Source organism: Vespula vulgaris, chromosome 12 (assembly GCF_905475345.1).
Source record: "Vespula vulgaris chromosome 12, iyVesVulg1.1, whole genome shotgun sequence".
Lineage (NCBI taxonomy): Eukaryota > Metazoa > Arthropoda > Insecta > Hymenoptera > Vespidae > Vespula > Vespula vulgaris.
Window position 1 is genome coordinate 1,913,707 of NC_066597.1, and position 12,820 is coordinate 1,926,526.

At 32.2% G+C, this 12,820-nt stretch overlaps 2 protein-coding genes and 1 non-coding gene across 13 annotated transcripts in view; 2 read left to right on the forward strand and 1 right to left on the reverse strand.

The window, feature by feature from the left end:
* The window catches only part of LOC127068149 (NAD(+) hydrolase sarm1), an 83,000-nt gene extending 74,919 nt beyond the window's left edge, over positions 1-8,081 (forward strand). For 9 of the 11 annotated variants that reach the window (XR_007782848.1, XR_007782847.1, XR_007782853.1 and 6 more), the window contains 6 exons: positions 1,641-1,742; positions 2,909-4,906; positions 5,057-5,223; positions 5,337-5,558; positions 5,656-5,693; positions 6,395-8,081. Coding sequence is in view for 1 of the 11 variants with exons in the window: in XM_051003896.1 (XP_050859853.1) it covers positions 1,641-1,742; positions 2,909-4,906; positions 5,057-5,223; positions 5,337-5,526 (2,457 nt within the window). In the remaining 10 variants the exon portion in view is untranslated. Of the gene's footprint in view, positions 1-421; positions 989-1,640; positions 1,743-2,908; positions 4,907-5,056; positions 5,224-5,336; positions 5,559-5,655; positions 5,694-6,394 lie in introns of those variants that run through there. The other 2 variants (XR_007782855.1, XM_051003896.1) reach the window with 2 other exon arrangements.
* On the reverse strand, positions 7,277-11,244 carry LOC127068168 (myeloid differentiation primary response protein MyD88). The gene is made up of 6 exons (XM_051003945.1): positions 10,734-11,244; positions 10,400-10,596; positions 10,113-10,208; positions 9,914-10,038; positions 9,667-9,835; positions 7,277-9,586 (listed from the first exon to the last, which is right to left on the reverse strand). The coding sequence occupies exons 1-6, from the start codon at positions 10,841-10,843 to the stop codon at positions 8,982-8,984; spliced, it is 1,302 nt and encodes a 433-aa protein (XP_050859902.1). The 5' UTR covers positions 10,844-11,244; the 3' UTR covers positions 7,277-8,981.
* Positions 11,245-11,893: 649 nt separating this feature from the next.
* On the forward strand, positions 11,894-12,084 carry LOC127068284 (U2 spliceosomal RNA). The gene has a single exon (XR_007782892.1). It is a non-coding gene; the product is annotated as a U2 spliceosomal RNA (small nuclear RNA).
* The last annotated feature ends 736 nt before the right edge of the window (positions 12,085-12,820 follow it).

A 12,820-nucleotide genomic window follows, 5' to 3' on the forward strand; every position in this document is an offset into this window, starting at 1 on the left:
AAAGTTCCCGCTATTGGCGTCACGTGACCACATCACACAGCAGCAGCTTTTTCGCGCGCAATACATAGGTAGATCAAATGAGAGTTTAACAACTCCGAACCGCTAAGATTAGTTAGTGCTTCGTCTTCTTCGAAAACGTACGGTCGATCTTTCGTATGCACATCTGCTTTGGGTTTTAGAAAGTGTTATTTAACGCGACTGGTATGAATATTTATAAACATGAGCGTACCTTGGCCAGTGCATCGAGGTATATTGCAACGAAAAAACTACGATGGTTTGCATTCGGTAAGAATGTCCAGATAATTTTTTAAAGTCATCTTTTCTTTTTCTCTCTTCTCTTCTTTCTTTCTTCCTTTTTTCTCCTTTTTTTTTTTTGTTTACTCGTGATAAAACGACGTGAAAAGAAAAAAAAAAAAAAGAAAAAAAAAGGAAAGAAAAATCAAAACGTCTGGTGTGTGTAATTGTTCATAATGACGATAATCTCGTTGAGCGAGAATAATTTATATTCTAAGTATTCCGAGAACCGAATGAGATAATGCGAAAAAAGAAGAAGAATTAATTAAATAATAAAGAGGAGAAGTTTGGTGCTATTTTGTTATGTTTCATTTTCGAGTAATAATAGATACTTATTTATTTATTTAATTGGTCTTGGATTGTGCGTTAGGATTGAATGATTTATATTTGGGATTGTATTAATAAAAAGAAATTAAGGGAAAAATGAGAAAAAAATAAGTGTCCGAGATGGATGACAAGGAAGAAAGTAACACGTATAAACGGATACGATTGTGTCCAGCGACAAGAGAAAAGACGCGACGATTCCGTGACGAAATGCTTCGTTTATATTTATAGAAATACGTCAGAAGGCATCGAAGAGGTCGGGATACATGACAGAACGGTCAGATTGCTATGGAACTGCGACGGTCGTGCTTCTCTCGAAATTCTCGCATTCGTGATTTATCTGAAATTTCTCGATCTTGTTTCCTTCCTGGTTATTTTTTTTTCTTTCTTTCTATTATTTTTTTTATCATTTCTTTTTGTTTTCATCCACCGTTCAATCTAATCATTCGATTACGACACTCTCGACTTGTGAATGTTCTGAAAAAGTAAAAAGAAAAAAATTGAAAAACAAAAAAATCATAGTGATAACGTCGATCGTTGAAATAATCATCGTGTGAAAAAATATTTCGAAGATTGTTGGTTATTATTATTATTTTTTTTTTTCTTTTTATTCCTTTAAATACAAACTTGTGTTTGTTGTTAGAAGAAGAAAGAAAAGAGAAAAAAAATTCGTTCGAAAATGATTGTCAATAGAGTGAATATAGTGCGTTAAAAAAAAAAATAATAAAAGAAAATAAAGATTGTTACATTATGCATGTATATCGTTCGTTAGTCATTTTAATTAGGATCATTTAGTTGGACAAATGAACTCGTTAGTTAAGTCGACAAAGTATGCTTTTCGTTTCGTTTTTTTTTTCTTTCTTTCTTTCCTTCTTCTTTTTTTTTTTATGTAAGAGAGAAGGAAGGAAAAAGCTTTTCCATAAAATGCATCAGGCTTTCGTGCTCTATGTGCGCTCTCTTCCACGAATACAAGCACTTAGAACTGGTATCACCCAATATATCTATCTCTTTCGTTATTACAGGAACAGCGAAGCTTGAAGGCTGGAGATTTATCGCATCAAGAGAGCAACAACATGGCAGCCTCGACTATGAAGTTACAAAGTGATTCATTCAGTTCAGAAAAGGTTGGTTCTCATAATAAATCGATATAAATAAATTTCTACGTTTTGTAAATGTTTTCAAAAATAATATATATCCCAAACGAAAATTCTGGCTTACTTGAAAATCTTCTCTCTCAATTCTCTTTCTCTCTCTCTCTCTCTCTCTCTTTCTATATATATATATTTTTTTATGTGAGATTTAAAAAAGAAAATTTTATTTTTTCGATCATTTTCAAAAATCGAACGGGATCGAACGAAAACTCGAAACTTATAGATAATTTTTGAAAAAGAATTCTTTTCTTTTTTTTTATTTTTTAAGGAAAAAAGGCAGAAAAAAAGAAAATAACAGGACGAAAGAAAATTAAATATATATAAAAAAATTTTCTTAAATAATTGGATATATAGGATATATATTCTCGTTTTCTTTTCATTCGTCACTTTGGCCGGTCACCAAAGAATACGTTTTTCGAGTTAGCCATAAATCGTTGTCTTTAAGAACGATCTGGATGAAGTTACCTTAACTTTGGCAGTAGTATGTGTGTGGTTGTACGTATCGAAAAGTGTGCTTTTGACTTGCTACCTACGATCCTGCGTCCGTGCTGTGTGTCTATGCGCAGCACACACACACACACGAGCGCGCGATATCGAGCGTTTAAAGATTCCACCAATTTAAACGGTGACGAGCATACCGTCAGCCTTCAGTCTTTCTCGATTTCCTGAACCACGAGCACATACTAGTTCTGACGCAGTTAAAAAAGAAAAAGAAAAAAAAATCACCACGACTTTTTAGAATGATTTCAAACGCAAAATACGAAGGAAAAACTTTCCCGGCAAAATAAATAGTCTGCAAAAAACAAAACCAAAAAAAAAACAGGGAAAGGAAGAAAAAAATTAATAAGAGGAAGGAAAAATAATTCAAAGTGTCTGTTTACTTAGAATCGAACGAAAGCATGCTACGAAAGTGGAGCCTCGACTCGAGAATGGTAGTTAAAAACGTGCTTTGTAAAATCAACGTAGGAACTGAATGTGTTTCATCGTTTTGATACTTGTCGGGACTGTTTAAAATGCTTCTATTATTGCGTCAGACGCGACAGAAATAAGTTAGATTATGCATTGAGGATGTAACAAGCGGAATAAATAATTACATTCAAATTAAAAACACCGATGTTATTGTTTGTTCTGTTTTATAGAAGGCGATGGCGGCACAACAACAACGTCAGACAGTAACTTCCTCGGGGATTTATAATCACGAGAAACACATGGCTTCGAGCTCGCAGTCGAGTATAACGATAGCATCGAAAGGGGTGACATCAAAATCATCGATGATTAGTGCAGCTAACGCGGTAAATCAATTGATGAATGGTATGAGGCCAGCGGAGGATGAACTTCTTTCGTTGCCATTGGACGATCTGGATTTGTTATGTTCCAAGTCAAATCCGCAGGACGTTGATCGTGCGATTGCCAAGTACTGCGGTTTCTTGGATAGTTTCGTCGAACGTTTGAAGGCCAACGAAGGAAAGAACGGAAAAGCGCCGTTGTTGTTGAACAGGGTTAACGAGATCATCAGAAAGGCTTGGGCAGTACCCACTCATGGCCACGAACTTGGTTATACATTGTGTAACACCCTTAGAACGAGAGGTGGTCTAGATTTGTTGATGTCGAATTGCATTGCGAGCGATCACGAGTTACAGTTTTCTTCGGCGAGGTTGTTGGAGCAATGTTTGACCACTGAAAATCGTGCCCACGTGGTCGAGCATGGCCTTGAGAAGGTCGTCAACGTGGCTTGTGTATGCACGAAGAATGCCAACTCCGTGGATCATTCTAGAGTGGGTACCGGTATCTTGGAACATTTGTTCAAGCACAGTGAGGGTACCTGTAGCGACGTTATCAGACTTGGTGGTTTGGACGCGGTCTTGTTCGAGTGTAGAAAGAACGACGTGGAGACGTTGAGACACTGTGCTGGGGCATTAGCCAATTTGTCACTTTACGGTGGTGCTGAAAATCAAGAAGCTATGATCAAGAGGAAGGTACCCATGTGGCTCTTCCCACTTGCCTTTCATAACGACGACAATATAAAGTATTACGCTTGCCTAGCGATCGCAGTTTTAGTAGCCAATAAAGAAATCGAGGCGGCCGTTTTAAAATCCGGTACGCTTGACTTAGTCGAGCCGTTCGTTACATCACATAATCCTTACGAATTCGCTAAATCGAATCTGGCCCATGCCCATGGACAAAGTAAAAATTGGTTGGAGAGATTAGTACCTGTGTTAAGTTCGAAAAGAGAGGAGGCCAGGAACCTCGCCGCTTTTCACTTTTGCATGGAAGCTGGTATCAAGAAACAACAAGGCAATACCGAGATATTCCGTGCGATAGGAGCGATCGAACCATTGAAGAAAGTCGCCAGTTGTCCAAATGCAATAGCCTCCAAATACGCCGCTCAAGCTTTGCGTTTGATAGGGGAAGAAATACCACATAAACTCAGTCAACAGGTACCACTTTGGTCTACGGAAGATGTTAGAGAATGGGTCAAACAAATAGGCTTTGCCGAGTGTGCTACAAATTTTGTTGAAAGTAGAGTGGACGGTGATCTTTTGCTACAATTGACCGAGGAGAATCTCAAGGAGGACATTGGTTTGACGAATGGCATTAGAAGGAGACGTTTTACACGGGAATTACAAAATTTGAAAAAAATGGCAGATTACAGTAGCAGGGATACTGGAAATTTAAATAGTTTTTTGCAATCGATCGGTCAAGAATTTTCGATATATACTTATAGTATGCTCAACGCTGGCGTTGACAAAGATTCTATCAGGAATCTGTCGGAGGATCAATTATTGACCGAGTGTGGTATAGCGAATAGTATACATCGACTTAGGATATTGGATGCCATCAAGAACATGCAACACAATCAATTCAGTTCTTGCGAAGACGAATCACCGGATAAATCTTTAGATGTATTCGTTAGTTATAGGAGATCGAACGGATCTCAGTTAGCTAGCTTACTCAAGGTTCATTTGCAGCTACGTGGATTTTCGGTCTTTATCGACGTCGAAAGGTTAGAGGCCGGTAAATTCGATAATAATTTGTTACAAAGTATAAGACAGGCCAAACACTTCCTCCTTGTGCTCACGCCCAAGGCTTTAGAAAGGTGTATACAGGACAACGAGTGTAAAGACTGGGTCCATAGGGTAAGATTTCGTTTTTTCTTCTTGTTACTTTCTTTTCTTCCTTTTTTTTCTTTTTTTTTTTCCTTTTCCTTTAGATCGTCGTTTAACAATCTCATTAAATCATTATACAGAGAAAGAACTTTAACACACGTCTTCTTCTTTTTTCTACAGGAAATTGTAGCTGCGTTGCAATCGCAGTGTAACATTATTCCCATCATAGATAATTTTCAATGGCCTGAACCCGAAGATCTTCCTGAAGATATGCGAACGGTTTGTCACTTTAATGGCGTACGTTGGATTCATGATTATCAAGATGCTTGCGTAGACAAATTAGAAAGGTAAGTTATACGTCTACGTAAATAAATGAGTTTGCTATTTGATTTTTATATATTATAAAAAATTAAGAAAAAGAAAAATTATATATATATATATATATATTCTTGACTTTAAGGTTTATGCGAGGTGAAATTCCTGTAAGATCTGAGTTGTCCGGAGGTATACCAAGAAGTATAGCATCCAAGGACGTGACAGCACCTAGTACGCCAGGTAGCACAAATATGCGACAAGCACCAAATTATCAACGAATGCATAGCAATGAAAGTAGAGGTAGCGACAAGGATTCAACCGGTGGGCGAGACTGACTAGACGGCCCGCCCACAGCTATTCCAAACAGGTAATATCTCAGAATCATTGTTTTTCATTTCTATACTTAATGAATTTATACCAATGATTAAAATAACTAACACATAACTAATTTCTATTTTCTACAGCCGGGATTATGAATCGCGATAAGACAATCACGATTTAGGTCAGTTAGTTAGATCTTTTTTTTTTTTATTAAATTGATATATATTTAAGTTGCACCACTGTGAATGGATCCTTGTTCTCCACCTATATGTTATGAAATCATTGTTTCACGTCCATATTGTCACGCTTGTAGGTTGTAATCTTAATGCATGTTCTATGTAAATTATATCATTGTTCAAACAGTCCATTGTTCGTTATTGATTCCTATAAAATTTGGAGTTATTATCTATCAAATATCCCTCAGTTATATAGTTACGAATGTATACTTGGATTTAGGCCTGTTGATGTAGTCTCCTTTTGATGGCACATTTTTTTTTTTTCTTCCTTCTTCTTTTTTTGTAATAAAGCTCGTATTGCATCGTGCAATTGATGAATTTGATTTGAGATTATAAATGATGATAATATTGAATTCATGTTCATCGTTGATTGTTGCTATGGTTTTCTCTCGATGCACAAACGTGTCAAAGTTTGATTGTCCTTCATTTGCCTTTAAACGTTTTCTATTCTCTTTATCTAGTTTCATTTGTGTCTTTGTAAAAAATCAATGTTGCTTAAATGTATCTCGTTCAAACAATAATAATAATAATAATAATAAAAATATTATTAATAATTAATTAATAATAGCAATGATCTGATAAACAAGATGACACACTATTAAGAATAATATCTATATATATATATGCATAATTTTTTTTATCACAGATTTAGAAAATCGTCGAGTCCGTCCCGTTGGTTAATGGGTTTGCCACCAACGTCACCTCGATTGAAATTTGTCCACACTCATCCTGGAGGAAGTCCAGTACCTCGCAGACCACCACGACATCCACCTTCTCCATCTACACGATCTAAATCTCTCGAGCTTTTAGATCAAGATGAGAAGAAATCTGTCTTGCCAGTCGTCAAACCTGAACCTGTGCCAAGGCCAAGATCCAAAAGTTTGGATGGTCTTTTGGATGAGGATGACGTAGTTCCGCACATAAAGACTGAAGAATTGGCTAAGGATAACGAAGATAATGATCAAGATAACAAACATCTATGTACTAGCTGTAATGACACAAATCAAACAGAACATTGCGATTGTATTACTGATAACATAAATGTATCTTGCAAAACACAACAATCTGAACTATCAAGTAATAAGGAAGAAACAAAGGATGATAAAAATCCATTGCCTGTTCCACGTTTAAAAACTAAAGTCTCTAACTCGCAATTAGAAATTTCTAAAGTGTCCTCTAAGGAAGAAAAAAATGATAAAGCATCTTCGTCCTTTGAAAGAAACAACGATAAACAAGAAGACGATTCAACGTTATTGCCTAAACAAACAAATAGATGTACGAGTATAGATAATGATGAAGGAGAGTTCGAATCGTCGTGTTTAAAGGATGATCGTGAGGTGACGAATTCTCATAAAAGGCAGCAAACCATTGAGCTTTGTGATAATAGTGTAGAACCGATACAGGAAAGACTAATGACGATAGTAAACGATAAATCAACGTTGCTCAAAGCAAAGAGCTGTGGCGCGGGATTAGATTCTAACGAAAGTGTTTCGTCCAATGATTACAAAGCTGAAATAAAGGAACAAGGCTCGTTGCTATCATTGCCGGCAGGAGCAGAGCCAAAGAGAAAAAGAAATTTCATGGACAAGTGCGTAAATAAGGTGCGGTCTTTCATAAAGAGGTAAATAATCGTGACCTTGAAAATTGTGCACAAGTGATATAAAGACTTATTTTAAATAATTTTACAGTATATATTTTTTTTCTTGGTTTTTGTTTTTTTTTTTTTCTTCCTTTTTTCTTTTCTCGTTGAGACCACACCGACGTTGTATATCTTTATTCATAATTCCATCAGAACGATTCTAATTGTTGAACAATTTATGTATGTGTACAGAGAGAGAAAGACGAAGAGAGAGTATATTTAGAAATAAATAAAACAAAATAAAAGCAGAAGAAAAAAAAGATGAAAGAAGAAAAAATGATATACGAAATTTCCTGTAAATATGTTGCTGGTGGAAATATGAATACATTGAAGAGATAATAAAACTTTGTGTATAATGACAGACAGCATGAAAGTATAATGTTGTGCCTAAGATTAATGTGTCTTCGTAGAAATCAGAGCGACCACATAAACGATTTTTATCTTTCTTATTTTGAAGAAATAAAAATGTCGGTCTGCTTAATTCAGGTGCCTTTTATATTTCATTAATGAATTGTATTATAAAACACTTAAAAATGTAGTTAGATAATATTTTAATTTGTAATACTATTTTCTATAGACAGTTATATCTTTTTTGATTATCAACCGTACTCCTATAACGAGAGCAATATTATAAATATAAAGGTTGTTTTAAATGCAGCTAACTCTGAAAATAAAGGTGACAAATTTAACGGTAGTTATGAGATTTTTATTATTATTTGACATGTATTTTTTTTCTTTTTCTTTCTATTCTTTCTTTATATATATATATATATATATATATATATGTTTTATACTTTACAGGCAATGTAATTAAAAAATATATATTATTCATTAAGTTTTGGTATACATTTACCAAAGTTTTGTCAAGTTAAATGACTTTTATCTTAATATACATCTCTCTCAATGGTTTCTCCAATAAATTTGATCGAAATGTTTTGTTTAATTATAATCTAATATTGATTATAAATAGATAGATAGATAGATATACAGATAAACGAATTTTTTATTCCTTCCCTTAGAGTTTGCAAGACTTCCATCTATATATTTTTTTTTACCTTTAATTTTAACTTATTATCTACATTTCCTGTTCTTAGATCTATCTTACAAACGAATACTATCCTACTACATGTCTTCTGTTACAAGAGGAAAAGAAAGAGAAAGAGAGACATATACTCTTTCACATATATTTTTTTCATTCACTTCATAGTCCCATTTATGCTGTATGATATTAATTATATCAAAAATATATATTTTGTAGTTTGTAATTTTTAGATTATTAAGAGTAGAGTTATAAATAATAAATATTAATTTACTATGAATTTTCTGATATGAGGTATCAAATTGAAATATAAATATCATAGAAAAATACTTCTATTTACATTGTATTCTATCGTCAAAAGCAGCGTAGATACTCGAAGTATCAAAGTTAAGTGAAACATTCTGTATACACATACACACACACAACACACATATATATATGTATAAATGTATATATATATATATATGTATATACATATAGTTACAAATTTGCATATTTACATATGTACATTATATAAACGAATTTTTACATAATTATTGAAAGATATTTTATCTCTCATGACTTTAGCAGCATCTTCCTGAATGTCTTGATTTTTTTAAATTTCTTCTCCTTGGACTTATTTTCTTTAGATTTATTTTGGCTTATATCTGTTGAATCTATTGTAATACCTAATGTACTTAAATTATCGAGAGATGGCAAATAAGGAATAGTTTCATGACTTTGTTCTTTAGTTTCTTGTTTTAATTTTAATTTTTTCCTTGTCCATTGTAATAAACCAATATGTCTTTCCTTTTCCAGATTGGAAACATTTAAATTTTCTTCTATACTCTTTGATAATTTTATTTGCGTAACAGAGGTTAAATTTGGTACATTTTGTACACTCCCTTGCAATTTTTCAGATGGGACAGTATCAATATCTGGTAGATTTGTAGAATACTGAATCTTATTTTCTGCTAACGTATTATTTTGAATATCTTTTAGATGTTGCTCCTTTATATTTCCATTTTGTAATGTATTTGAAACCTGGATGGAATCTCTTAATCGTCCCCAAAAATCATATAAGCCGACTCGAGTATAATCAAGAATAAACATATAACTAAGTTGAAGCGGTAATACACACTTTTTGTATAAACACGGTATGATTTTCCTCTGACGCTTATCTATAGAATAAAATTTGTAAATATTGGTATATATAAGACACTTTTTTATAAATATATATACTTTAACTTTTGATACCTACCAATGCTTACGGCTTGAGCATAATTCAAAAAAAATTCATTTGCAGAACTCTTGAGAAAATTAGGAGATACTATTATGATCATTCTATTACAGCGCTCCGATATTAGAGTCATCACAGCCTCGTGTTCGAAATTAATACCTCCTATTAGATCTCTATCCTTTATACAAAGCTATAAATATTTCATATAAAAAGTTATAATATTATTTTATATTATAATATAATTTTTAATGTTATTAATCATTCTTACTTTTATATTAAATTTTTCAAGCTTATCTATCATTTCATTTGCAAAATCAACATCTTCGTTTGCATACAAAACAAAAGCATCATATCTTTGATTTTCTAAACCTTGTCTAATTCTATAAAGATCATCTACAAAATATAAAAAAAAATGTTAAAATAACAAATTGCAATACAAATAGATAGAATATAATCTTAATACTAACCTACAGTCAATACTTTAGCATCAACACTTTCCTCGATCGTTTCAACTGTTGTTTGAGAGTTTTCCAGACATTTTAAATATTTTTCAGTATCCTCTTCTGTAATATCGATTATTTTTTATTTATATTTTGATTAATCTGGATTTTTTATAATTAAGATCTTTTTAGACTTTATATATCATATTATACTTATCATTACAAATCACAAATTAATACACACATTAGTACAAATCAGCATAGTATTAATGCAGTCGCAGTATAAATACAAATACGGTATAAAAATTACTAACCGATAAATTGCTGAGTATCATCGATAATATCCCACCTTTCCAATATAGATAGCATATTTAACAAGTTTGCAATATCATCTTTACTTTTTTTTTGTATAACAGTGTTTAGAATAAACATAGTTGGATCAGAATGGGACGATACCAAAGGTAGAAGCTCGCCTTCTATATTTGCTAAATGTGCTAGACCTCTCCAATCTCTATAACGCAACAACGATATAATTGATCACATTTACGACGTTAAAAAATATAGATTTGTTCATTAAATGTGAATCTAATAGTAAGTTCCATTATTCTTACAAAACGAAAAACGCAATTAAAATCAAATAAAAATTACCTAGGTAAACCATTATCGCATGGAAGAAATTTTGTAGGATTCAATAGGTTAGAAATAGTATTCCTAGTTCTTATCGATAGAGCCGTTAATGGTATTGTTGATAAATCCATCGTTGTAATGATTAAGTTTTCGTTCACTTGTAATTAAAAAAAAAAAAACAACAATATATATCACGTTATTAAATTCGGATAACTATATTCGACTTTATATTCCAATACGACTTTGCACATGTACTTCGCTTCTCGTGTCACGTGACACAAGTTATATCTCATAATACGTCGATGCGTTTCTAATCTAACTTAACCTCACAATTACATTACTTTTCACTCATATTATCGTCCGATTTTTCCCGTTTCCTCTTACAATCTAATAACACTGAATTTAACCAATAATTGATATAAAAATAAAAACAGAAAGAAGGATAAAATATAACCGGAAATAAACGTATACACGTACAATAAATTCTGCGTTATTCACACGCGACTCAATCGAACCTTATGGACTGCATATACCTTATATCATATATTAATCGCTTTTTAGAATGTACTACTCGAATAAATAAATCTATCATTTGAAATTAACTTTTATTAAAGATAAAAAAAGAAGAGATGGAGAAAATAACCTTTATGTATATTAATATTCTTTTCATAATTTTTTATTTGTTAATACGATCTTTAATACATCCTAAAGAATTATTTGTATTTAATAGCGAAAAACAAGATTGCAATTGTATTTCTTTCTTTCTTTCTTTCTTTTTTTTTTTTAATTCGTTGACCTACAAAAACAAAACGTTAAATACTTTTTAATGAAAAACAACTTTATTTCCGTTTCTCTTTTATCCTATCAAAAATGAAATTACGACAATAACAAAGAAATCTATAATTTAATATTGTTCTTTATATCACGAAAATAAAATTACATATCGTGAAATGTTCTCTTTGTAAAAAAAATTTATCCGTCCAATTCTTCGATTATAAGTAATTATTTATGTTTTATTATTATAATTATAAATGTCAAAATAATCGTACTTGTCATTGATCCCGCGAATATTTGCCAAAGATAGAAATAATACGCAACATGACCACAACGTGTCGCAGTATTCTCCATATTATTTGCCAACATGAAGAAGCTTATTTAAACGATTTGAAACCTTCAAAGTTATCGCTTCTCGGCCTATGGCTAAGATCAAAGTGTAGTATCTGTTCTTATCAGCTTAATATCTGATACGCTGCTCATAGAGCAGCCAGAATATTAGCTAGATTTTTGGAACTTGGCGGAAGGCCGGGGCTTGCTCCGCCTCTGCCGGGGGTTGAGCCGGTATTGCAGTACCGCCGGATTCAGCCCGTCATAATAATTCAAACAAAAACTACCATGAAAAAATTTTTATAATTTTTAATAATATTAATCCCTAAAAAATCTCCCATTATCGTTTATGGGAAATAACTTACATCGAATTATTTATAATAATTATTTTTTGCTGAAAAAAAAATTGTGTAATTCAAAAACTCATTGCAATGGTTCTCAGCTTGGTTCTCAACTTTCACGTATTGTTAATTTTTTAATATTTTATAACTGCGTAATTAATATATATATATATATATATATATATATATATATATATATTATATATTATATATATATATATACAGAAAGAAAAACCCATAGAGATCTTCAAATGGAAGGAAAACTTTATAAAAAAATTCTTAGAGAAATATTTCTATATTCCTAAGAAGCAAAAATTTGAAGTTGAAAATTTTTTGTTGTCACAAGGATTGGTCCATGAGATGAAAAGGAGTTTTATTATATAAAAAAAAAAAGAAAGAGAAGAATTGATCGGAGAGTGAATAGAATGGAGTCCTAAACAAATAGATTTTTTTTATTTACTCACTGTGTTTCTTTCAATCGAAATCTCCTTTGATTGTTGGAATCCACTTCTCGATTTGTTGTCAATTTATTTTCGTAATAATAATAACACACACTCATTCCACACGTCAATTGTACACTCGTAATAATAACAACAATAATGATCATAAAATTTCGGTAAATGTAAAATTAAAGGAACTTAAATTTATTTTCCAATGAGAGAG

Bases quoted from the DNA above. Each gene is read 5' to 3' on its own strand.
- LOC127068168 (XM_051003945.1), bottom strand. From the start codon at position 10,843: ATGGATTTATCAACAATACCATTAACGGCTCTATCGATAAGAACTAGG. The intron at 10,209-10,399 runs GTTAGTAATTTT...TCGATATTACAG, and splicing joins TGATACTCAGCAATTTATCG to AAGAGGATACTGAAAAATAT. The intron at 9,836-9,913 runs GTAAGAATGATT...AAATATTTATAG, and splicing joins TTGAAAAATTTAATATAAAA to CTTTGTATAAAGGATAGAGA.